The 23,652-nt window shown below is 42.7% G+C and overlaps 1 protein-coding gene and 1 long non-coding RNA gene across 6 annotated transcripts; one reads left to right on the top strand and one right to left on the bottom strand.

Annotated features, from left to right (window-relative positions):
- Positions 1 to 263: 263 nt before the first annotated feature.
- On the top strand, positions 264 to 18,108 carry LOC123574493 (uncharacterized). Of its 3 annotated transcripts, none has more exons than XR_012415511.1 (4): positions 264 to 346; positions 3,045 to 3,156; positions 9,799 to 9,879; positions 11,348 to 18,108. It is a non-coding gene; the product is annotated as an uncharacterized lncRNA (long non-coding RNA). The 3 variants fall into 3 exon arrangements; XR_010588343.2 differs by having other exon boundaries at positions 3,045 to 3,172; XR_012415512.1 differs by lacking the exon at positions 3,045 to 3,156.
- PNP (purine nucleoside phosphorylase) lies at positions 14,652 to 22,414 on the bottom strand. 3 transcript variants are annotated; one of them, XM_045396089.3, is made up of 6 exons: positions 22,264 to 22,414; positions 19,306 to 19,475; positions 17,229 to 17,332; positions 16,856 to 17,031; positions 16,552 to 16,742; positions 14,652 to 15,775 (listed from the first exon to the last, which is right to left on the bottom strand). In XM_045396089.3, the coding sequence occupies exons 1-6, from the start codon at positions 22,272 to 22,274 to the stop codon at positions 15,669 to 15,671; spliced, it is 759 nt and encodes a 252-aa protein (XP_045252024.1). In that variant the 5' UTR covers positions 22,275 to 22,414; the 3' UTR covers positions 14,652 to 15,668. The 3 variants fall into 3 exon arrangements, with proteins under 3 accessions (XP_045252024.1, XP_005560752.1, XP_073852975.1); XM_005560695.5 differs by having other exon boundaries at positions 14,652 to 15,354; XM_073996874.1 differs by having other exon boundaries at positions 14,652 to 15,354; positions 22,302 to 22,414.
- Positions 22,415 to 23,652: the final 1,238 nt, after the last annotated feature.

Here is a 23,652-nt window from a genome sequence, read left to right as displayed (position 1 = left end):
GTGAGCCACCGCGCTCGACCAGAACTTTTTTGAGTTCACAGACTAAGTTCACTTGGGATGGCAGATACTGGCTCATATGGTTTGGCTGTGTGTCCCCACCCAAATCTCATCTTGAATTGTACTCCCATAATTCCCACATGTTGTGGGAGGGACCTGGTAGGAGATAATTTGAATCATCGGGTGGTTTCCCCCATACTGTTCTCGTGGTCGTAAGTCTCACGAGATCTGATGGTTTTATCAGGGGTTTCTACTTTTGCATCTTCCTCATTCTTTGTTGCCTCCGCCAAGTAAGAAGTGCCTTTCACCCTCTGCCATGATTGTGAGACCTCCGCAGCCATGTGGAACTGTAAGTCAAATTAAACCTCCTTTTCTTCCCAGTCTCTGGTATGTCTTTATCAGCATCGTGAAAACAGACTGATACACTGGCACAGAAGTTAGCACAGAAGAGTTGTTCATAAAGGTTTGGTGAAAGAGAGAGGAAAGGAGAGGAAAGGGAAGGAAGGAAATAGGGAAGAAGGGAGGCAGGGAGCCCTGAGCAGTGCATGGAGGTCAGCAGTTAAGATTAGCTCAGCAAAGGAAGAGTCCTGGGCTCCCCTGAGAGATGACCTCTGACAGGCTTCCAGGTTCCCGTGCTCTTTGAGAGAGTCTTTCTTATTCCCTTACCCAGTATACAGGTACTTTGGCCTGGCCTGGCCTGGCTGGCCAGATATGCAGTTGAGGTTTTACCTTCAAAGATGGCGGCTAGAGAAATAAGAAAAGGGAAAGCATTTAGAATCCATAATAAACCGTACTGATAAGTAACACACATGCAGATCTTATGAATTAATGTTGATCTTCTTAGGTAAGACCTTCATAATGCCAATGCTGTTATGTTAGAGAATGTCCTTATTCTTAGAGATGCATGCCAATATATTCAAAAGTGGACTGATAGGCAAATTGTCTGCAGCAGTTTACTTTCAAATGGCTCAGGAGAAAACAAATGTATGGAGCAAATTATTGACTATTGATGGTTTAGGTGAGAGGTACACTAGTGTTCGTTTATATCCTTTCTAGTTTTCTGTAAACCTAAAGATATTCCAAGTTAAAAGTTCAGGACAAATGGACATTAGAAATTTTCCCTAAAATGTATAAAATCCGTAGTAAGCACACCTAACTGGTAACAGTGCTTGCTTATCTTGGCTGAGAGGATAAGGGGTTCTTCCTTGCTTTTTGGTGCTTGTGCATGTGTGTTTAAGGCCACAGCTAGGACCTTTCTTTCTGCCCCTCTGGCCTCTTTCACTGCACCAAACCACCTGCTAATCCCCCTAAGAACCACGTTTCTCAACAAGTGTTTCTATGCCTATCAGTAGCCCCACATGCTTCTTCCCCACAAACCCTTTCCTCATAAACCATTGCCCACACAAAACACACCCCCTTTAAACTGCTGTTCTGGAACAAATGGCTTTCTTCTCTACTGAGTGCACCTCTGCCCAAGGCTTCCACCCACAAACGGTTCTTTCTCTAAAGTTCCTGTGTAACCCTACCCCACCCATCCTCTCTGAATCATTGCCTCAATCCCCTGAGGTGTATCTTGCTGCAAATTGAATTCCTGCTGGTGTTGAACCAGAAGATTTCTCAGTTTGGTAAGCTAAAGAGTTGCCCTTCCCTGACAGATGAAGCAGTGAATTGCTTCCACTTTTGTCTAGGATCAGGCACAGACCTTACTGTTTCTGCCCTAGCACCCCAGCTCCTCAGGTCCCACTTGAGTGGCGTCAAGCAGAAGTGGACATGCATGGATAGGTATATAATTATTGTAACATGAAAGCACAGTGTAACATCTCACTCTGCTTCTGTAGAACTAGAGTGTTGTGGAACTGTAATTGTTGCTATTCAGGTTTTCGCAGATAAAATGTCTTGAAAAGAATTTTAGAGGTCATAAGGTCAAATATTTCTGTCTACAGCCTTGTCAAATACTCCTCTAGCTCCTATTTCAACATTTCAGGAATGTAACATAATAATGTCTTTTTTGTAGAGCTCTTTTTCTAATATTGAGTGGGATCTCCTGTCCTAGTCAACTCTCCAAAGTTACACAGAATAAATTTGATTCTTCTATATAAATAATGTTTAAAAATAATATAAGGCCGGGTATGTTGGCTCATACCTATAATCCCAATACTTTAGGAGGCCGAGGTGCTAGGATCACTTGAGGCCAGGAATTCGAGATCAGTCTGGGTAACATTGCAAGACCTTGTTTCTACAAAAAAATACTGTTTTAAGTAGCTGGGTGTGGTGGTATGTGCCTGTAGTCCCAGCTACTCAGGAGTTTGAGGCAAGAGGATTGCTTGAGCCTTGGAGTTCAAGGATGCAGAGAGCTATGATCATACTACTGCATTCCACGGAGCCTGGGTAACAGATCAAGATTCTATCTCTTAAAAAAATGATGATGATAGTATTAGTAGAAGACAGTTCTTCGCTACCTTCTTTCATCTTCTGTTTACCACCAAACTTAACTACTCTCTGACTTTTCATTCAACCTAAACGTGATGCCTTTTTACGCATTCTCCATCCCCATCTCTATACGTAGATCCAATGGTATGGAGACAAAAGTCCTGAGCCTGAAGGAATAGCTTAGCTATTCCTTTGCTGTGTGATGTTGGAAAAGTCAGATAACCTTTCTCTAAGCCTTTTTAAATCAGAAAAATGAAAATGAGAATAATATCAATGATACTTGCTCAAGGGTCTCAATAAGTATCACAGCTAAAAGGACCAAAAAATGTAAAATATTTTGTAAACTATAAAGCACTATGTACATATTACCTGCTGTGACTATTCACATTAAAAGTCCAGTCTCAGCATGAGTGTCTCCCTTCTTCCCAGCATAAATTAGGTCCTTCTATACTAGGTTTTTTTGGTAAAATGTAGCCACACACATTGGAATTCAGCATCAATGGCTCTTATGGAATGATAGTGAATGGCAGTGATTACTCTGGAAAAATCAGTCTATTCATAATGACAATGGTTCAGACTAGTTTGTTTTATTGCTATTGTTTTGTCTTGTTTTTTAGAGAGGGACAGGGTCTTGCTTTGTCACCCAAGCTGGAGAGCAGTGGCATGATCATTGCTCACTGTAACCTGGAACTCCTGGGCTCAAGTGATCCTCCTGCCTCAGACTCCCAAGTAGGTGAAACTACAGGTGTGTGCCATTACAATCAGCTTTTTAAAAAAATTTGTGTAGAAACAGGGTCTTGCTAGTTGTCCGGGTTGGTATCAAACTTCTAACCTCAAGTGATCCTCCCACCTCAGCCTCCCAAAGGGTTGGAATTATCGGCATGAGCCACTGCACCTGGCCTAGTTTTTTGTCTGTTTGTTTTTAATGCTTCAATATAACAGCTACATCTTCCTTCTGTACTAGCCATTCTTTTACACTCAATCAGCTTTATAGTTGCTCCCTCCCCTGCAGGGCTCATAGCCTGCCATGTTAGGAATTGTATCCCACAAAGTCTGGAGCCTTTGGGGTCTCTAAGCAAGAATTTAGCACTGAGGCTCTGGAGAGGAAGGGCTGAACTTTCTTTAACATATTTAAAGAGTTTGCTAAAAAGTCTTTACCCTGCGGGGATCACCTTGCAGAGTTTTTCTTTGTTGTTGTTGTTGTTTTTAATTTCCTAGCTCTGCTGCCATCTTATGGACAGCTATCAAGTCAAAACCAATCTCCTATCTTAGACCAATTTCCTTCTATTGGCAAGATTCCCTATCACACAACACAAGTGTAACTGTACTATAAGCAAGCCATAGGGTATTATATCAATAATCAGTAAAGGTGCCATTTAACTCTCAGACTATGGTACAGGCCATCTTCTCTTCAAATCACACCCAAGTCCCTGTTGGCTTCTTTCCAGTTCAAAATGCCTCCCATCATTTTTTAAAAAAGGGAAAAAAACCTTCCCCTGAACCCATATCCTTTCCCCCAGCTACCACTTCCCTTTAGAGCAATTTTCATTGTTTTCGCTTGCTGCCTCTATTTCCTCATCTCTCATTCTTTCTGGTGTCTGCTCTAATAAATATATCATCTTTGTTACCCCACTGAGACTACTTGTCAAGGTCAGCAGTGACCTTGATCAGTCTCTTTCTTCACTTTCCCTCCAAAGCATCCTACTTCTTGGTTTTCCTTCTACCTCATTAATGTCTCCTCAGACCCATTTGCTAGATCCTTCTGCTTCTCCTGACTTCTGTCCTGAAGTGATGTCATCCAGATCATTTGGTTTAAATGCCACCTATGTGCTAATGACTTCCAAATGTATTTATCTAGCTTAAATCTCTTCCCTTGGACCCGAACTCATATACCTGACTGTGTAATCCACGTGTCCATCTGGAGGTCTAGCTTTTCAAATGTGACAGCAGTAAAAGAAACTTTTGACTATCATGCCAAAACTGCTCCTCTGTTAACGATATCTTGGTAAATGGCAACTCCATTCACCCAGTAGGTCAAGCTAAAAACTTAGGAACCTTTCTAAATTCCTCTTTTTTACTCATACTTTATTTTCTATATGTCTATAGAAATAAGGTAGGTCTTTTATATATATATTCTGTATATATATAGAATATGTAAATTATATATCTATATAAATATAGGTAAGTCCTATCTGCTCTATCTTCAAATATCTCCAGAATCCAACCTCCTCTTACTGAAGCAGCATCATTCATCTAAGGTAATACCCGAGGTTTGCTGCCTCATGCCAAGGAAATCAAGGATGTGGACACACAAGGAATGAGGTTAAAAGCGGAGGTTTAATAGGCAAAAGAAAGAGAAGAGCTCTCTGTGCAGAGAGGAGTCCTGGGGAAAATGGACTGCCACTTCCATAGTGAAATGCAAGAGGTTTTATAGATGAGCTTGAGGAGGCAGTATCTCATTTATACAGGGCATGAACGATTGGTTGGACCAGGTATGCCATTCGCATAGCACTCAAAGAAGCTGGCTGCCCCACCCTAATCTTTTATTATTTGGATGGGTTTTTTACCTGGCCATTGCCATGTTGCCTGATTCTTTACTGTGCACGTGGTGACAAAGAAAAGGGAAGATGGAGCCTCCATGTTGAACATTCCTGGTCCTCAGGTAGCCCTTTTCTATTGGCACAGCAGCCAGCATTCACCTGTGCAAAATTCCAGCTTGCTTATCTATGTCTGCAGCTCAATTTTTCAGGCCGCTTTTTGTTAGAAAAGAAATGATTTGGGGGTTGCTTTTAGTTAAAAAAGGAAACCTTGCCAAGGACTCTTGCCCTCACCATCTGTGTAAATAATTTCTTCTAGTTCCTTTATCATTTGTCATGTGCGTCTGTGTGAAGAGACCACCAAACAGGCTTTGTGTGAGCAACATGGCTGTTTATTTCACCTGGGTGCAGGTGGGCTGAGTCCAAAAAGAGAGTCAGCGAAGGGAGATAAGGGTGGGGCCGTTTTATAGGGTTTGGGTAGGTAAAGGAAAATTACAGTCAAAGGGGGATTGTTTCTGGCGGGCAGGAGTGGGGGTTACAAGGTGCTCAGTGGGGGAGCTTTTTGAGCCAGGATGAGCCAGGAAAAGGAATTTCACAAGATAATATCACTTAAGGCAAAGACTGGCCATTTTCACTTCTTTTGTGGTGGAATGTCATCGGTTAAGGTGAGGCAGGACATTTGCACTTCTTTTGTGATTCTTCAGTTACTTCAGGCCATCTGGGCATACAAGTGCAAGTCACAGGGGATGCGACAGCTTGGCTTGGGCTCAGAGGCCTGACATCATTGCCATCACTGGTTCAAGCCTAAACCAGCTTTTACCCTAATCTACCTCCAAGGTCTCCTAACCAATCACCCAGTTTTTGCTTAATATTATTGATTTTCTACAAAGCAGCCAGTGAGGTTTTCTTTTTTAAAAAAGTAAATTGGTTAAAAATCATTTCAATGACCTTCTTTCATGCTCAAAATAAAACCTAAACTTGCCTACATCTCCAATCTTGTCTACTACCACTATTTCCCTTGTTCAGTCTACTCTAATAGTTGACCATCTGTTACTGCTAAATTGTTAAGTTCCCTGAAAACTTGTATGTTTGCTTTACCTTCTGCTTGCCCACTCTTCTCTAATCACTACATCATTCACGCCCTCCTTTACTCAGGTCTCTGCTCAACTGCCAGCTCCTTGGAGAGGCCTTCCCTGAACCAACCTATTTGAAATCACTCACACTTTTATCACTTTTTTTTTAAAAAAGCAGCCTTAGTGAGCTGTATTTCATGTATCATAAAACTTACTTGTTTCAACTACAAAATTCAATGATTGTTAGGAATTTTATTCAGTGTTGCAACAATCATGTAGATCAGTTTTGGGACATTTTTATCCCTTAAATGAGATCTCTATGCCCATTTATATTAATCCCCATCTCAACCCTAAGCCCCAAAAAACCATTAATCTACTTTCTGTCTCTATAAATTTTTCTGGATGTTTCATATAAGTAGAATCATGTAATGCAGATTTGTATCTGGATTTTTTTATTTAGCATGTTCTTGAGGTTTATCCATGACATAGCATGTGTCAGTAGTTTGTTCTTTTTTATTAACAAATAGTGTACCATTGTATTGATGTACATTTTTTTTTCTTTTTCTTTTTTTTGAGACAGGAGTCTCACTCTGTCACCCAGGCTGGAGTGCAGTGGCATGATCGCAGCTCACTGCAGCCTTCATCTCCCTGGTTCAAGTGATTCTCATGCCTCAGCCCCTGAGTAGCTGGGATTACAGGTGCATGCCACCATGCCTGGCTAATTTTTGTATTTTTAGTAGAGACAGGGTTTTGCTGTGTTGGCCAGGCTGGTCTTACACTCCTGGCCTCAAGTGATCCACCTGCCCCAGCCTCCCAAAGTGCTGGGATTATAGGCACAAGCCACCACACCCGGCCTAGATATACATTTTTTTAAAAATCCATTTACCAGTTGATGGGCATTTAGGATGTTTCCAGTCTTTATTATTTTAAAAGTTGCTGTGGACATTTGTGTATGTTTGTGTGGTTATATTCTTATTTCTCTTAGGCAGACAGCTACAAGTAGAATTGCTGGGTCGTATGGTAGTTTTGTGCTTTGCCTTCTGAGAAACTGACAAATTGTTTTCCAACTGGCTACACCATTTTACATTTCTACCAGAAAATGGAAATTCCACAATTTAAAAAGATTCTTGTTTTTCTGCATCCTCACCAACATTTGTTAATGTGTGTCTTATTTATTATAGTCATTTTAGTGAGTGTGAAGTGGAATCTCATTGTAGTTTTAATTTGCCTTTCCTTCCTCTATTACCTTCCATCCTCTTTATTTTTTTCCTTAACACTTATTATTACCTTAGGTTTTTAAAAACATTTATATTTATTGGTTGTCTGACTCCCCTAATTTAATGTAAATACCATGAAGGCAGAAATATTGTCTTGTTCTTCTCCATATCCCTAACCCCTAGAACGTTTGTTGAGTAAGCAAGTAAACATATCCTCCTCATGTGTTCATCTCTTCTTGTTCAGCAGCCTAGAAAGATACACTTCATAGGTGCCCTGTCTGGAACATTGAGAAGCTGAAAAGCTCAGCTTCTTCCAGGTTTCATGCAGATGACAGTTTATAAATTGTCAGTTTTGGTTTTTGCGTATATGCATATATGTATACATATGTTTGTGTATGTATATGCACACACACATAGACATACACACACATCCTGACATTTCTATATGAGGCTTAATGCATCTGATTATCAAAAGGATAAAGTTCAAAGCAAATGCAGAAAAAAAATGAATGAGTGTAAGTGCAATACAGAGTTGTCAAGTAAATGTTATGGTTATCTAGAAACTGAATGGCCATTACATTTACAAATGTCAATACTAGGTACAGATTGATAGCAAGACCTGACACAATGTCACTTGAATAAATCAAACAAGGTTATTTATCCAAAGGGCATGGCATAAAGTCAGCTCAGTCAGAAAAGTGAACACATTTTCCAATTCAGACAGAAGTACATCTTGACTCCAACATCTTCACCAAAAGTGTGCATTGTTACGGAAAACTCCTAAATGAGTGAGAAGACTCCACAGAAATTTAGTCTCTCTCGATACAGCCTATCTGTGCTCGTAAACAAGGGTGAATCTGCCTAGAACCCCTCCTTGGGCAGAGGTATCTCATGTGTCTAAGGGTTATATAATGACAGTACTATCGCTGGGTCTTAGAGAACAGTTTGGTTCTCTAAGGCATCTCTCTCAGCATATCCTGGTCTGAGAACATTCTTGCACTCAGTATTGTGGAACTGAAGCAGGGATCAGTTTCCTATATCTTTGAGAGACCAGCTAACAAGCCTTCGATCTTTGAGAGACCAGCTAACAGCCATAGGGTGTATCCTGAAGTGAAGAGTCTGTAGATAACAAATAGTTAAGAAGCTGGACAACCATAAAGAATGGCAGATTGACAGAAAATATCCAAAATTACTCTTACCATAATTCTGTCTTTTTTAATACTAGCCGTTTCTATTTGTGAGGGGGAGGGGAATTTGGCAAAGTAAGCATCGAAGGAAATCTAATGACCTGCCTGCCTAAAAAATTTCAGGCATAACTCAATTTTGCTTTTCAGGGACTTTACTGACTCCATAACATCTTATCTATGATGTCCAGAGTAAGAGCTTTCCCACTGCAAAACAACCGTATGAAAAACAACTACTGTGCCAAATGTCAAGTTTATTCCTTTGATCACAATTAAATAATTTTCATACTTTGATGACATTAGTGGAACAGTAACAATGGTGGTAGCTATGTATTATTATTTTGGGGGAGACGACACAGGCAGACAATAATAAAGATTAATACTGTGAACCAGAATTGACCTTAAACAATCTCTGACAGATAAAAGAATAGTTAATAGAACTACATCAGGTCAGGCTACACAAGACAAGTACTATATTCTACTAACCTTTTATTATAAATTACAACAGGAGCTTAGATAGAAACAGTTCAAATAAAAGAGGAAAAGGGAAAACCAAGGCCAAAATCAAGTAGCTAGCAAGTGAAACTGTGTTTTAAAAAGAGTAACAGCAAAAAGAGGAAGAGAACAAGAAAAAAAAAAAAAACATTGGCAAGTGAGATAAAATAAAAGCTTTCTAGAATGAACAAACAGACTCAGAATGAACGTGAGTGTAAAAGCACAGTGGAGGGGTACGGGTTCTTTGACCTGAAAACAAGAGAGCAAATTCAGATTAATCCAGAAGAATATCAACTCTAATTTATGCCAAACTAAAAGACAAATTGATTAAAGACAGGAAAATGTCTATTTTTATTAAAATCCAAATTTACAATAACAGAAAAACCAAGCAGATAACCAGTGTTTGTTCAAAGGCGTCCCTTAGAAACAAAACATTATTATGAAAATCAGGGGCCTATTTGCAAGAAAAAAAAGGCAACACAAATCTAAGCCAAATCGAATTCGGCAGAAGGCACAGCACAAAATGAATAGCTGTCTTCTTCCCACCTTCTTGCTTTAAAGGAGCAGCAGGTGGCATTATCTCTTTGTGTCTATTCCTATTAGTAATCAACGAACGAACTGAGAAGTGGCAAAAAAATTAAGACCATATTCTTCCTTTGCTTCTAAAAAACTGGAGGTGACAGACACATATCCTTGGCAGCATTGATGTAAGTCATCAAGAAAGCACACTAACTCACTGATGTGAAAAGATCTCCAAGATACGTTCAAATAAAATAGCAAGATACAGAAAATATATATAACATACTAAGTACTGTTTATAACAAGAGAAGAAAAATAGAATTTGTATTTGTTTATGTTTATATAGATCCTGGAAGAATGCAAAAGAAACTAATAACGCTGGTTACCAGTGGGTAAGGAAGGAAGGGCGTATGAGAACAGGATGGAGGTGAGAGTTCTCACTAAACACATTTTATGTTGCTTAATTTTTGAACTATGTGATTATATACCTATTCACAATTTTATATTAAAAAGAAACTATTGACTTAAGTGTGTATTTTCATCTCTAAGTTGTTTGCACTTTTGCCTTTACATTTTACTTTATAACAGCTTAGTCTTTTTTTTTGGTGACAGTCTTGCTCTGTCACCTAGGCTGGAGTGCAGTGGTATGATCACAGCTCACTACAGCCTCGATATCCCAGGCTCAAGCTAGCCTCCTATCTCAGCCTCCCGAATAGCAGGGACTATAGGTGTGCAACACCATGCCCAGCTAATTTTTAAGTTTTTTATAGAAACAGGGTCTCACTATGTTGCCTAGGCTTGTCTCAAAAAGTGCTGGGATTACAGGCATGAGCCACTGTGCCTGGCTAATTTACTCTTTTTTATTTTATTTTATCTTTATCTTTCGAGACAAAGTCTTGCTCTGTCACCCAGGCTGGAGTGCAGTGGCGCCATCTCGGCTCACTGCAAGCTCCACCTCCTGGGTTCACGCCATTCTCCTGCCTCAGCCTCCTGAGTAGCTGGGACTACAGGTACCCACCACCATGCCCAGCTAATTTTTTGTATTTTTAGTAGAGACGGGGTTTCACCGTGTTAGCCAGGATGGTCTCGATCTCCTGACCTGCCCGCCTTAGCCTCCCAAAGTGTTGGGATTACAGGCGTGAGCCACCGTGCCCGGCCAAGTTTATTCTTTAAAATGCTACAGAAGACCCCAACCTGACTAAAAATTAAATACTTAACACCAACCATTATGCTATTCTATACGGTTAATTTTGGGTGAAAGTAATTCTACTATCAAAACAAGCCTCTCTTTTAGTCAGGCTTCTAGCCACCAAAATGCTATAGTGCAATTTTCACCTACCAGTCCTTAGTTTAAAAACTGTCAATGGCTGGCCATCTTGCTTAGAAAATAAGGTCTTACTCTTTTGTTTTGTTTTGCTTTTTAGAGAACAGGGTCTCGCTCTGTTGCTGAGGCTGGAGTGCAGTGGCTCCATCATGGCTCACTGAAGGCTCAGCCTCCCCAACTCAAGCAATCCTCCCACCTCAGCCTCCCAAGTGGCTGGGACCATAGGCATCCACCACCACATCCAGCTAATTTTTGTATTTTTTGTAGAGACAAGGTTTCCCCATTTGCCCAGGCTGGTCTTGAACTTGGTCTTGAACTCCTGGGCTCAAGCGATCTGCCCAACTTGGCCTCCCAAAGTGCTGAGATACAGGTGTGAGCCACTGTGCCTGGCCCTAAGGTCCTACTCTTGAGCCTGGAATCAGAGCTCCTCTCTACCCTACTGCCCATACTCCCATTTATTTCTTCATTTTAACTATTTCAATTTGTTAAATGATTAAACATTTCTGGATTCATCTGTATGTAATGCTCTCTGCTATGTCCTCTTAACCTACCTTTTTTTTTTTTTTCAAAGGTGGAGTCTTACTCTCTCACTTAGAGTGCAGTGCCGCAATGACAAAGCCCACTCCAGCTTCAAACTCCTGTGCTCAAGTAAATCTCCCACCTAGTATGTGTGATTATAGGCATGAGCTACCATGCCTGGCATTTCTGTAAGGCCTAAATAATGTCTCAACAATCCTTTCCTACTCCCCAACTCTGGTGATGGTCCTCTTCTCTGAGTTCTGTAGCACATACCATCATTGACACTTAGCATACGCTACTTTTCACACATTACTGTATTCCTTTTTTAAAAAATTAGGCCCTCTTCCTCAGTTCAGTCAAAAAAGCTGATTCTAAACAATGACAATATAACATTTGAAGAGACTAGTAATAGTCTTTAGCAGCTGTAAAGGACTCAAATAACTCAGCCTAGTTATTTCTTTTTCATGCATACATCTTATCTCACATCTAGACTACAGGCACTTCATCTTATACCAACTTACATTTTGGTTTTTAGGACAATGTTCTCTACATTAATACATGATTAATGAATACTTATTGATGCTAATAAAGATGATCATGATAAGGTCAAGAAAACAAGCCTGACTTCAATGTGTTTGGACATCTACCATAAGATTCAGTAAAATCAATCTCTTTTGCAGGCATTCTGCAGGCCCCTCCAGAAACGAATGGTATCATCACCAGTTTTTTTCAAGAATGTCTTTTCTCTGGGAAGCTCTCCCACACCTACTTCCCTTCACTGTGTGCTCGTATCCTACAATCCTAAACTGATACATTCAGCTTTGGCTGGACTGGTTGGCTTTTTAAAATCAGACACTTGATGAACAAAATGTGGTGTATCCATGCCATAGAATATTACTTGGTCACAAAAAGGAATTAAGTACTGATACATGCTACAACTTGGATGCATCTTGAAAACATTATGCTAAGTGAAGGAAGCCAGCCACAAAAGTCCAATTTCATTAGTGTGAAAGTCCAACGTAGTTAAATCTATAGACACAGAAGGTAGATCAATGGTTGTTTGGGGCTATGGGGAAGCAGATAAGGTTTCCCTTTGAAATGATGAAATGATCTCAAAATAACTGGTAATAATTGTGCTTATTTATGAATACACGAAAGACCATTGAATTGCAGACCTTAAATGGGTGAATTCTGTGGTATGTAAATTTTATCTCAATACAGCTATTTTTTAAAAAGAAACTGAATAGGCTGGGCGCGGCGGCCCACGCCTGTAATCCCAGCTCTTTGGGAGGCTGAGGCAGGCGGATCACGAGGAGGTCAGGAGATCATGACCATCCTGGCTAACACAGTGAAACCCCGTCTCTACTTAAAAAATACAAAAAATTAGCTGGGCGTGGTGGCAGGCACCTGTAGTCCCAGCTACTTGGGAAGCTGAGGCAGGAGAATGGTATGAATCCGGAAAGCGGAGTTTGCAGTGAGCCAAGATTGCGCCACTGCACTCCCGCCTGTGTGACACAGTGAGACTCCATCTCAAAAAAAAAAAAAAAAAAAAGAGAGACTGAATACATTATGTCTTCATATAAATAAATACAAATTTAGCAAATCTACTTACTAAATCTAAAAAGCTTACAATGCTCTTAAACATTCCACTCAATTATCTCTAGGACATATTTTTCAGATGGCCCCATTCTGATTCCTGGTCAGTCTGACCAAGAGACAGATTGGGGTAGGAAAGCCAAGTACCAAATGCAGCTCTCCTCAAACCAATTACCTTTCTGCCTGTCTCACTAGAGCCTTTCATGTCCTGCTCTAGTCACACCAGTTGTGACAATGACTCATGAACATGCCTAGTACTTTTTGCGGCTCTGCTTTGGCTCATCCTGATGTGAAATCCTCTTCCCCTGCTTCATCCTTCAAGACTAGGCTCAAAGTTTTCTATAAAACTTTACCTAAGTATCCACCACTTTAAGCAAAAGAAAAAAAGAAAAAAAAAAACTTTCCCTAATCTACCCAATTCTCACTGTTGGGTGTATACAATCAGTCCCTCCTTTGAGCTCCCATGTGTGACTTTGTACTCATTTTGTACAAGCGTTATACAACGGTGACCTTGTAAATGAATCTTAAGATTGTAGAGCAAGGCCAGGAGGATGGCTCACTCCTGTAATCCTAGCACCTTGGTAGGCCGAAGCAGGAGGATTGCTTGTAGCCAGGAGTTTGAGACCAACCTCAGCAACATGACGAAACCCCATTTCTACCAAAAAATACAAAAATTAGCCAGATGTGGTGGCATGCACCTGTGGTCCCAGCTAGTCAGGAGGCTGAGGTGAGAGGATCACTTAAGCCTGAGTGACGGAGGTTGCAGTGAACTGAGATCACACCACCGCACTGCAGCCTGGGTGACAGAGTGAGACCCTGTATCAAAACAAGAGACCGAGCCACTCCAAGATGCTTTTTCTTTGTGTTGGGCAGTTAAGTAGGTCAGTTAACCAAACAAAGGATAATTTGAAAGTTCTCCAAAGCAGCCTGTGCAAAATATCTCTTCCGTATTATACCACTAACAACTAAAATGTTGTCACTACTAGAGGCTCCTCCAGACTGGTCTTTCTCAAAAGGCGCATAGGCCTGGGAGGGCAGTGTGGTTTTGAAACATGCCAGCCAGCTGAATGCAAGTTGATAAGCAAAGATAATAGTGCAGTGAGCCAACAAGGGGGAAATGCCTGGATACAGTATCACAGGGAGGTTCTGACCAAGTAAAGAGAAAGACTGGAGCCCAGAAAGGAAGTGGAAGGACAGAAGCAGACACTCAAAGAGAAGCAGAGTGTGAACCAACTTCACAGGTTTGCCTGGGGCTGGCAGCAATCCAATGAACAACAGAGTGGCTGACAGCAGAGAGAGGCATTTACCACTGCCTTGTCAGAATGGAGTGAATGGAGAGTGTGGTTACTGACGTTAGAGAAGAGTAGGAGAGAAAAGGCAAACAAGAGGAAATATAATTAGGGCTTTGGTAAGGAAGCGGGAACTAAGGAAGAGGCTAATCAGTGAACTGATTCAGCTATGATCAAATAGACAGGAAATGAAACAATCAGAAGGCAAGGGAGAGAGGAAGGACTAGCCTGACGGAAGTGGCCATCAAGTGCCAGAAGTTAACTTTTCCTTACCATCTTGTAACCTCTTTCCCACCTTTCATCATTTTGCCCTTCTTCATCCTTTGCTACACTCACATACTATCTCATCTCAGTTCCTAATTACTTGTCTGAGAAGCAGATAGTCACACAAGACATGTGGTCTCACATCCTTTCATGTCAATCTTGTCCTGTGCCTCAGCCCCATCCCAAGCTACACAAAAAATGAAACTATTTCATCTTTCTCTTTATTCTGACAACATTATGACATTAAATAAAGTCCAAGAGGTATTGGGTTAGTCCTTGTTTGGTCTCTGGTGATTTAGATAAGGCAGAACAGAGCCCCCAGGAATGTATTATCTCAAAAAGCTAGTAGCAGCTGCTGTGCAAAGTTCTAAGGCCCAAGTCAAATCCTGGGCACCTCCACAGATGCGTGGTAGGGCATGGGCTCCAGCTCTTGTATAAGAAAGAACAGAAATGAGAACAGCTTTATTTTGTAGCGCCAATGTCTCACTATGCTCACACCTGTAATCCCAGCTGTGAGAAGAGGATCTGGCACTAGAAGGGTCTAGTGGAAGAAAGTGGGAAAGGTGAAGGCTAGAAATCTTTTCCTTTCTGCTACAACCTAAGGACAGAGGCACGTGACTCCAGCAAGAGGTCAAAGAAGGTAGCAGCTACTTGGATCTTGTGTGAGAGACGCCAGACCACTCCAGGGCAGATCAACTGGCTTTGTCAGGGAGTGGAATGCTGGCCATAAGAATGGAGACCAACTGTTCCAATTTCTGTGCAGCTTGTTTGCCAGCCGCTAATACTTCTTCATGGTTGGCCTTCTCCAGGCTTTCATAATCCATGATGACCTTGTTGGTGATGAGTGAGAAGCCGAAGACTCGAAGTCCACAGTGCCGTGCAACGATAACTTCTGGTACTGTACTCATGCCTGATGGTGAGAAAGATGGAAACCAGCTGTCAGGATCCTCAAATAACTCTTTTCCTTGCCCTTTAGCCTCACTTTCAACAAGAATTAAAAATCTCAAAAAACATCCAAAGATGGCCAGGTGCAATAGTGGTTCATGCCTGTAATGGCCAGGTGCAGCAGTTCACACCTGTAATCCCAGCACTTTTGGAGGCCAAAGCAGAAGGATGTCTTGAGCCCACGAGTTTGAAACCAGCCTGGGCAACATAGTGAGACCTCAGTTCAAAAAATAATAAAATTAGCCAGATGTGGTAGTGTATGCCTGTGATCCTAGCTACTCAGGAGGCTGAGGTGGGAGGATTGTTTGAGCCCAGGCAGCTAGAACTGCAGTGAGCTAGAGACGGTGACACTGCACTCCAATCTTGGCAACAGAGCAAGGTCCCACCTAAAACAAATCCAAAGAAGCAGCTAAATTATTGTTGAGGTATGTTCTTCTGTATTGCCTAAAATAAATACACATTTCTTAAAATCACCAGTGCAATGCTTCATTTCTGTATTTGTGGCAATTTTGAAGTCAATCCTAATGATAGAGTTCCATCTTCAGCTAGAGGTACAGAAGGTGGCTATAGTGAATTTTTTAGAATTCTTAGAAACAGTCATCAAATTGGCCAGGTGCAGTGGGTCACGCCTGTAATACCAGCATGTTAGGAGGCCGAGATGGGCGGATCACCTGAGATCACAAGTTCAAGGACCAGCCTGGCCAACATGGTGAAACCTCGTCTCTACTAAAAATACAAAAATTAACTGCGTTTGGTGGCACACGTCTGTAATCCCAGCTACTTGGGAGGCTGAGGCATGAGAATTGTTTGAACCTGGGAGGCAGAGGTTGCAGTGAGCCAAGATCATGCCACTGCACTCCAGCCTGGGTGACAGAGCGTGACACCATCTCAAAAAAAAAAAAAAAAAGAAAAAAGAAACAGCCATCAAATCATGGATAGGTCATTCATTAGCACTGCAGCTGTTAACTCCTTGGTGCTTCGTAAGGAGATTTGATGCTACACCAAATCTCACCACTTTGTATTTCAAGAAGTCAGTTTAATTCACCCTTCCCTGAAATCAGATCCTCTCAATCCAATGAGGCCTGTTATCTCCTACTCCTTCCCAGTCCCATTTTGCTAAATCCCTCCGTCTTCAAGCCTCCAGCCAAATTCCCCTTCTCACCAACAGCATCTGCTCCCAGCTTCTGCAGCAGACGAGATTCTGCCACAGTCTCAAAGCTGGGGCCTGCCAGCATCACATAGGTGCCTTCCTGTAGCTCACGTTGCTCCCCCATTTGTTTCCACATACTGAGAGCCCTCTGCCTCATAGTCCGGTCGTAGGCATCAGACATGGCAGGGAAACGAACTCCAAACCTAGGACACAGGTTGAATTATCTCACATAAATGGAATTTTAAAAATTCTCCCAAGGCTCCTAGAGAAGTCCTTAAATCCTACCCATCTGAAAAAAACAGAGTAAGATACATACCTTTCATCATTGGGCCCTCTGAGAGGGTTCTGACCACTGAAACCAGGTAGGTTGATATGGTCACGGATCAGCATGATATCTCCAACCTCAAACTCGGGGTTCAGCCCTCCTGCTGCATTGGTGACCACCAGGGTGTCCACACCCAGAAGGTGGAAAACCCTCACTGGGAAAGTCACCTTCGAAGCAAAAGATCAGAAAAAATTTTTACAAAATTTCATCAATCCAGCTACACGGAAATGCATGATATACATCGTGAAAGAAAAGGAAGGAGGGGACCAAAAATCCACCTAACCCAGATAGCTAGGTAGTGAAAGAGGCTAGATAGTTCTCTCCTGCCTCTTCCAGATCCAACCAGCCTATTCCCCTGATTTACCTTCCAGAGCGAGTACCCTTCATACATATGGAACCTGCCCTGCATTATCACACAGGCTCTGCCATTCAGGAACCCAAACACCAGTCGGCCAACATGACCTGGCACTGTATACAAAAAAGAAAGAGAAATGAATGGGATTATACTTTCATGCAACACATATCCATTGAGCACCTACTGTGAGTTACTCGCTCTGCTCAAAATGTTAGGATATAATTAAGTAAAAGACTCATTATTATCTCTGCTTTCAGAAAGTTTAAGTCTGGTGGGAGAGCCAGGCATTACTCATAATTATACAACCTGAGATTAGAGATATGGGGTAAAGATGTTCAGCATGAACATCCAAAGTAGGAAGGGCTTTTTAAAGAAATTTCAAGATAATACAAGCCATACTGCCAGAGAGTAACAAGTGAGTATAAAAAAGTAGATACTCAGAAATGGAAGGTTCAATACCACATGCTATCACTTGTAAGTGGGAACCAAACATATACATATGGACTTACAGAAATAATAGACACTGGGGACTCGGAAGTGAGAAAGTGGGAGGGGAATGAGGGATGAGAAATTACCTAATGAGTACAATGTTCACTGCTCAGGTGATGGTTACACTAAAGCACAGACTTCACCACCATGCAGTATATCCATATAACAAAACTGCATTGTACCCCTGTAAATCTATAAAAATTAAAATAAAAAATAGGCCAGGTGAGGTGCCTCACGACTGTAATCTCAGCACTTTGGGAGGCCAAGACAGGTGGATCAAGAGGTCAGGAGTTTAAGACCACCCTGGCCAACATGGTGAAAACCCATCTCTACTAAAAACACAAAAATTAGCCAGGTGTGGTGGCACACGCCTGTAATCCCAGCTACTCGGGAGGCTGAGGTGGGAGAATCACTTGAACTTGGGAGGCGGAGGTTGCAGTGAGCCGAGATCACACCACTGCACTTGAGCCTGGGTGACAGAGTGAGACTCCTTTTCAAAAAAAAAAGTGAATGCAGTAATTACAGACCTCTTCAAATTTTTCAAAGTTCTCAAAACATGTATTCTTATATATTGCCCTAACTTAATTACCTACCTCCTCAGTCCAGCAAGCAAGCTCATAGTATACTTACTCTGGCTTCCTAAAGAAGAGGCTACTGAACTAGGGGAAAAGAATTTGAACACATGCAAGTCTCTTTCCTTATGACCCATAGGACAGTCCTACGGGAACACATGTCCATGTAGGGGTGCGTGGGAGCGCAAAGATAACTCCCCACAGACATAACAGCCATTATTACCACTCCCTTATCTGGCAGTCTCTTCTAATAGATGGTCAACCTATCCCTTAGGGAATGGGAGAGGGACCAGAACCAAGAGGAAGAGCTGAGGAATTCTCAAAGATAGAGGAGCTTATGCAAAAAAACCCAAAATGAAACAAAAACAGTAATAAAGTTGACATAGGAAACCCAAGTGGAGTATAAAAAATAAACATGTTGATAAGCTTAAAAAAATTAACCCCCTTATCGTTTAATGCAGTGCCCTTCTCACTGGGGGTAGGAGTGGCCAATGGAGCCAACGTCACTACTATCTCCCTTAAAGAAGTATGCCCTTCACACACCCTCTCTTAATGTTTCCCACACCTTCCCCCTCTGCACTCCCAGTCTTGTTTCAAAGGGTTTAAAAAAATAGCTATTAAAAATCTTTTCCTGCTGTCAGGTCTTAAAAAAAATTCTTAACTCTCCAGGGAAAAGAAGAAAGAAATCTTAAAAATTAATAAATAAACCAACAGAAGTTAATTATTTGAGAAATTAAGTAAACCAAATAAATGACCCTTGCCCTTTACTTGGCCCCTGTCACCTGGCCCTCTTCTAAGTCTTAGTCTCAGTCCACTGACACACACATGCCCTGTCTCTTGTGGGATGTCTGCTAGAGGAATCTCCTGAGTCATTCTGACTCACGGTGGGCTTTTCTCCTCTCTTACAACATTTGTCTTCAGTGAAATGCTAGGTCAAGGAGTAGAAACGTTGGCCTCCTTGGTTGTGTTCCACAGAATCCCAATAACATCCCTCAGTCCCATTCCCTGCTTTCACTTGCCAGTACCTGTACTTTGGGGAAAGTTGGGGATTTCACTGTAGTCAAAGATCTGGGCCTGAGTTAATTTATCAGTCAGACCTCCTAATCCAGAACCACAGATTATTGCAACTTGAGGTCGGTGCTTAGTGTGAGACAGAAGCCATTCTGCAGTGTTCTTATAATCTTCATATGTGTATCTAGGGGAGAAAAAACATCAAGGTGAATTCTGCTCCCATTCCAAGGGCATCACAGACAAATGACCTTTGGTGCAAAAAGGCTGGCAGGTACACTGAGGCAGCAGGGACAGAGAAGTTGGCACAGAGGGAGAGGCCATACTATGCTCACCCATCTACTCAGCCACCCTTCTTTCTGAATCAAGCCCACTACAAGTCTGATATGAAACTCCCTCCATTCCAGAGCCTGGCAAAAATTAATAAAGCCTGTTTCTACTAACAGACCCAACTCCAGTGTTGGATCTACTGAACACTGGCAAGTTGCATACTTATCCTTATGACAAAGGTTTAGAGAGGAAGGGATCAGAGTCTACAGGGAAGTGCAATGAAATAATCAAATTAGGATGGGTAAAAGGGCTTGACCAGGAGGGAGCCCAACAAGAGTACTCAAAATAGGATTAAGCCCTTCCTGAGGGTGGTGACCACCTAGTAAAATTCCCCTTATTACCTTACCTATTCCCCAAAGACATTCAAAATGTAATTAAGACCAACTACCAAGAAGGCAGGGATAAACTCAGATTTCCTTTTGAACTCTTATCCCTCCAGTTCCTTCCTCAGCCAAAGACTTAAGGGCTACATTTTTTTTTTTTTTTCAAACCAATAAAACACAATGAGAACACACCTGGTAGAGGTCTACATACCATTCTTAGCTCCCCAGATCACAAAGGGGTTAATTCCAGACAAGAAACTAGATAAGCTGCTGTACAAAAAAGCAGACCCAGTCCACAGTACTGGTTGTCAAAAGGCTAAACCAGGACTGACTACACTAATTCTCAGCAGACGCTTGTTAGAAAGACAGATTCTGGCACTCCAGCCTGGTGACAGAGTGAGACCCTATATAAAAAACAAAAAACAAAACAAAAAACAAACCAAAAAACGGATTCTGAAGCCCATGTAATTTTGATTTTAAAACCACGTTTAGGGGCCAGGCACGGTGGCTCATGCCTGTAATCCCAGCACTTTGGGAGGCCGAGGCGGGTTCACGAGGTCAGGAGATTGAGACCATCCTGGCTAACACGGTGAAACCCCGTCTACTAAAAATACAAAAAAAAAAAAAAAAAATTAGCCGGGCGTGATGGCGGGCGCCTGTGGTCCCAGCTACAGGGGAGGCTGAGGCAGGAGAATGGCGTGAACCCAGGAGGCGGAGCTTGCAGTGAGCCAAGATCACTCCACTGCACTCCAGCCTGGGCCACAGAAAGAGACTCCGACTCAAAAAATAAATAAATAAAAATAAAATAAAATAAAATAAAATAAAACCAAGTTTAGGAATTGCTGGTCTAGAGGGAAGCAGAACTCAACCTAGATTCTAGTCTCAATATTGTCTTTTTAGGCATGTAATTTGTGCTCCAAATTATTTTCTCAGGTATAAACAAGGGAATGTAAATTGGCCCCATCTACCTTATAGGCTCGATCTGAAAATGAATTGAATACTTGCTAACAACCTCCAAAGACCTATGGCTCTGTTACACACAGTATTTGAACTTTTCTCCTGCTTTCCACCTGCCTGTGGTCTTCTTCCTGTCCTTCCCCCTCCCTGCCTCCTTCCAGTTTCCTTTCTCTCCACCGAGGATCTTTGCTCTTCAGGAACCTAAGGTCACTTACCCAGAACCCCTACACTAGCAAGAATCAACCCGTGTTACTTTTCTTCCATTTCCAAGTCCAGTTCTCTCACACTCATCTGGGAAGACCAAAGGTTGCCTTCAGAGGTGGCAATGAGGTGTGACAGAGCTGAACATAACTAACCAAGCTTTCACAGGAAATTTTTTACTCCCAAAGCAGAGCCTAGGAAACCAGATATGATTGCACAATACACCAGGCTACCCTCAGGGAAGCAGTTGGATACGGTAGGTTGGGGGCTGGTCAACACAGCCACAGGATAATGGAGAGAAGCAATTAAGTTGGTAAAATGTTAATCAAATGGCGTCCCCAAAAGGTGCAAAGGAAATGAATGGTGTGTGAAGCTGCCACCACATGGCATGTCTAGCTACAACTCATAGCACTTCCTCATTGGCTATCAGTCCCCACAAGAACACCCTGGCTCCCTGAGCATCCAAAAGCAACTGTGATGCCTAATGCAGGCCACTTGGACTGGGACATCCAGGACCAAAGCAGAGAGAAGAGTTTTCAAAGGCCTGGGGTGGGGGGAGTGAGCAAAGGACTGTTGCTCAGTTCGATGACTGATTTCCTTCTCCACTTAGGAGTCAGTTCCCACTGAGTTTATCACACTTCCCGTCTGGAAGGAAGGAAGGAGTGCAACTCGCAAAGGAGGTGAGCAATCTTTCCTCTAAAGGAGGAACTCCGAATTTGAGCACCAAAGTACCTCGCAGCTTTACCCAGACCCTAGCATGGGAATTTATGAAGAACGCAGGGGGTGAGGACACCTCCTCCTGGTATGGAGTGAGGGATATATATACATATATATCCATACACTCATTCTCCACTTGTACCCCTAACACACACACGGAGACACACAACGGCTGCTTTTACGGAGTAGCTTAGACCGCACCAAACTGTCCCCTTCCTGCTCCGGTGGCGCCACCCCAGCTCGACTCCCGCGTGCGTCCCTGCCCGCGCTGGCTGCCACATGACTCTGCCGCCTTGCCCCCGACAACAGGCTCCGTGCCAGGCCTCTCTGCATCCCCTGGGCGCTCGCTCCCTTCCCCGGCTCCCTCTGGGCCCAGTGTGCCAGGTTCCCGGGTCTCACAGCACCCGCCCCTCCCCAAGGGTCCTGCGGGCCTGATGCCCGCCTCACCCGTTCTCCATGGTCTCGCAGCAGCCCTCTCGATGAACCTGCTCCGGTGTGCTCCGGTGTGCTCCGATCCGCTCCGATTCGCTCCGATCCGCTCCGATCCTCTCCGCTATGCTGAACTGAGCAAGGCTGCCCGGTCTGGTCCGCACAGTTCGCTCACTGTTCTAGGCTCTGGCTTATATCCCCAGCCCTGGAGTCCCCAGCCAATGGCAAGCGAGCACGCGGGCCGGCCCCGTCTCCATGGTGACACACCCTAATTCAATCGGCTGAACCTGGGCTGTAAATCTAATCGGAGTTCTTCCCAGCCCTAAACCTTCTCCCTCGAGGCGCGGGGTTGGGGGGCGGACCGGAGCGCACCCAGCATTTCATCTCCGTACCCATTCCAGTCCTCAGGGCAGGAATTCCCAGCAAGAAGGCCTATGCGGAAATAGGGCTAGAAGTCGAGAGGAAAGCCCCCAGCTCTCTCCCTGCAACCTCATTCCAGCTGTGTCAATAGCAAACCGTGAGAGATTCAAAAAGAAAAAAATTTCAAACCTTAGATTGCACAACCCCAGAATAAAAATGAAGCGAGCCTGTGTCTGAGTTGCTGCCTGGACAAGGGAAGCTGGGTCGCCCCTGGCAACAGTTCTTACTTGGAGGATACAGGGTTTAGGAGAGCACATCCAGGCCCAGACCGGGAGAAGAAAAAGTTCTCAGGCAAGAATTCCTGGGTCCTAGATGCCGACGGAAAGGATGAGGATGGATTTGGTGGGTAGGGACACAGATAATCCCTTGATCTGCACAATACTGATCCAAGCAATTCAGGTAACTAGAGGACTCTTCCCAAGAGGAAAATTCTGTTATCAGAATACATGGGTACCAGAATATAACATAAATAGCGTGTCTTTGGTAGAATACAACTATTTCTTCTCCCCACGTTTACAAATTAACCAACCTTACATCAAATCACAAATCAATGGTCCTTTCTTAGCTATTGGAATCTTCCACTTCTTCCCTCCTCCAAACTCTTTCAGCTTGCCGTTTTACCCACTTCTGTGGCCAGCCACTATTTTCCAACTGTTTTTCTCATTCATTTAACAAATATTTATTGAGCATCATCTATGCACCAGTACTGTTCTAGTGCTAGGGACACAAGAATAAAAACAATATCTGTAATATTAAAAATATATATATATATATATACACACATATATATATATGAAGGTCAGGCGCGGTGGCTCACACCTGTAATCCCAGCACTTTGGGAGGCCGAGGTGGGCGGATCGCCTGAGGTCAGGAGTTGGAGACCAACCTGGCCAACATGGCAAAACCCCGTCTCTACTAAAAATCCAAAAAATTAGCTGGGCATGGTGGCAGGCATCTGTAATCCCAGCTACTTGGGAGGCTGAGGCA

Source organism: Macaca fascicularis, chromosome 7 (genome assembly GCF_037993035.2).
Source record: "Macaca fascicularis isolate 582-1 chromosome 7, T2T-MFA8v1.1".
In the NCBI taxonomy this organism is placed as follows: domain Eukaryota; kingdom Metazoa; phylum Chordata; class Mammalia; order Primates; family Cercopithecidae; genus Macaca; species Macaca fascicularis.
Note: the sequence above shows the minus strand (reverse complement) of the source record. Positions and strands in the feature narration are given on the sequence as shown.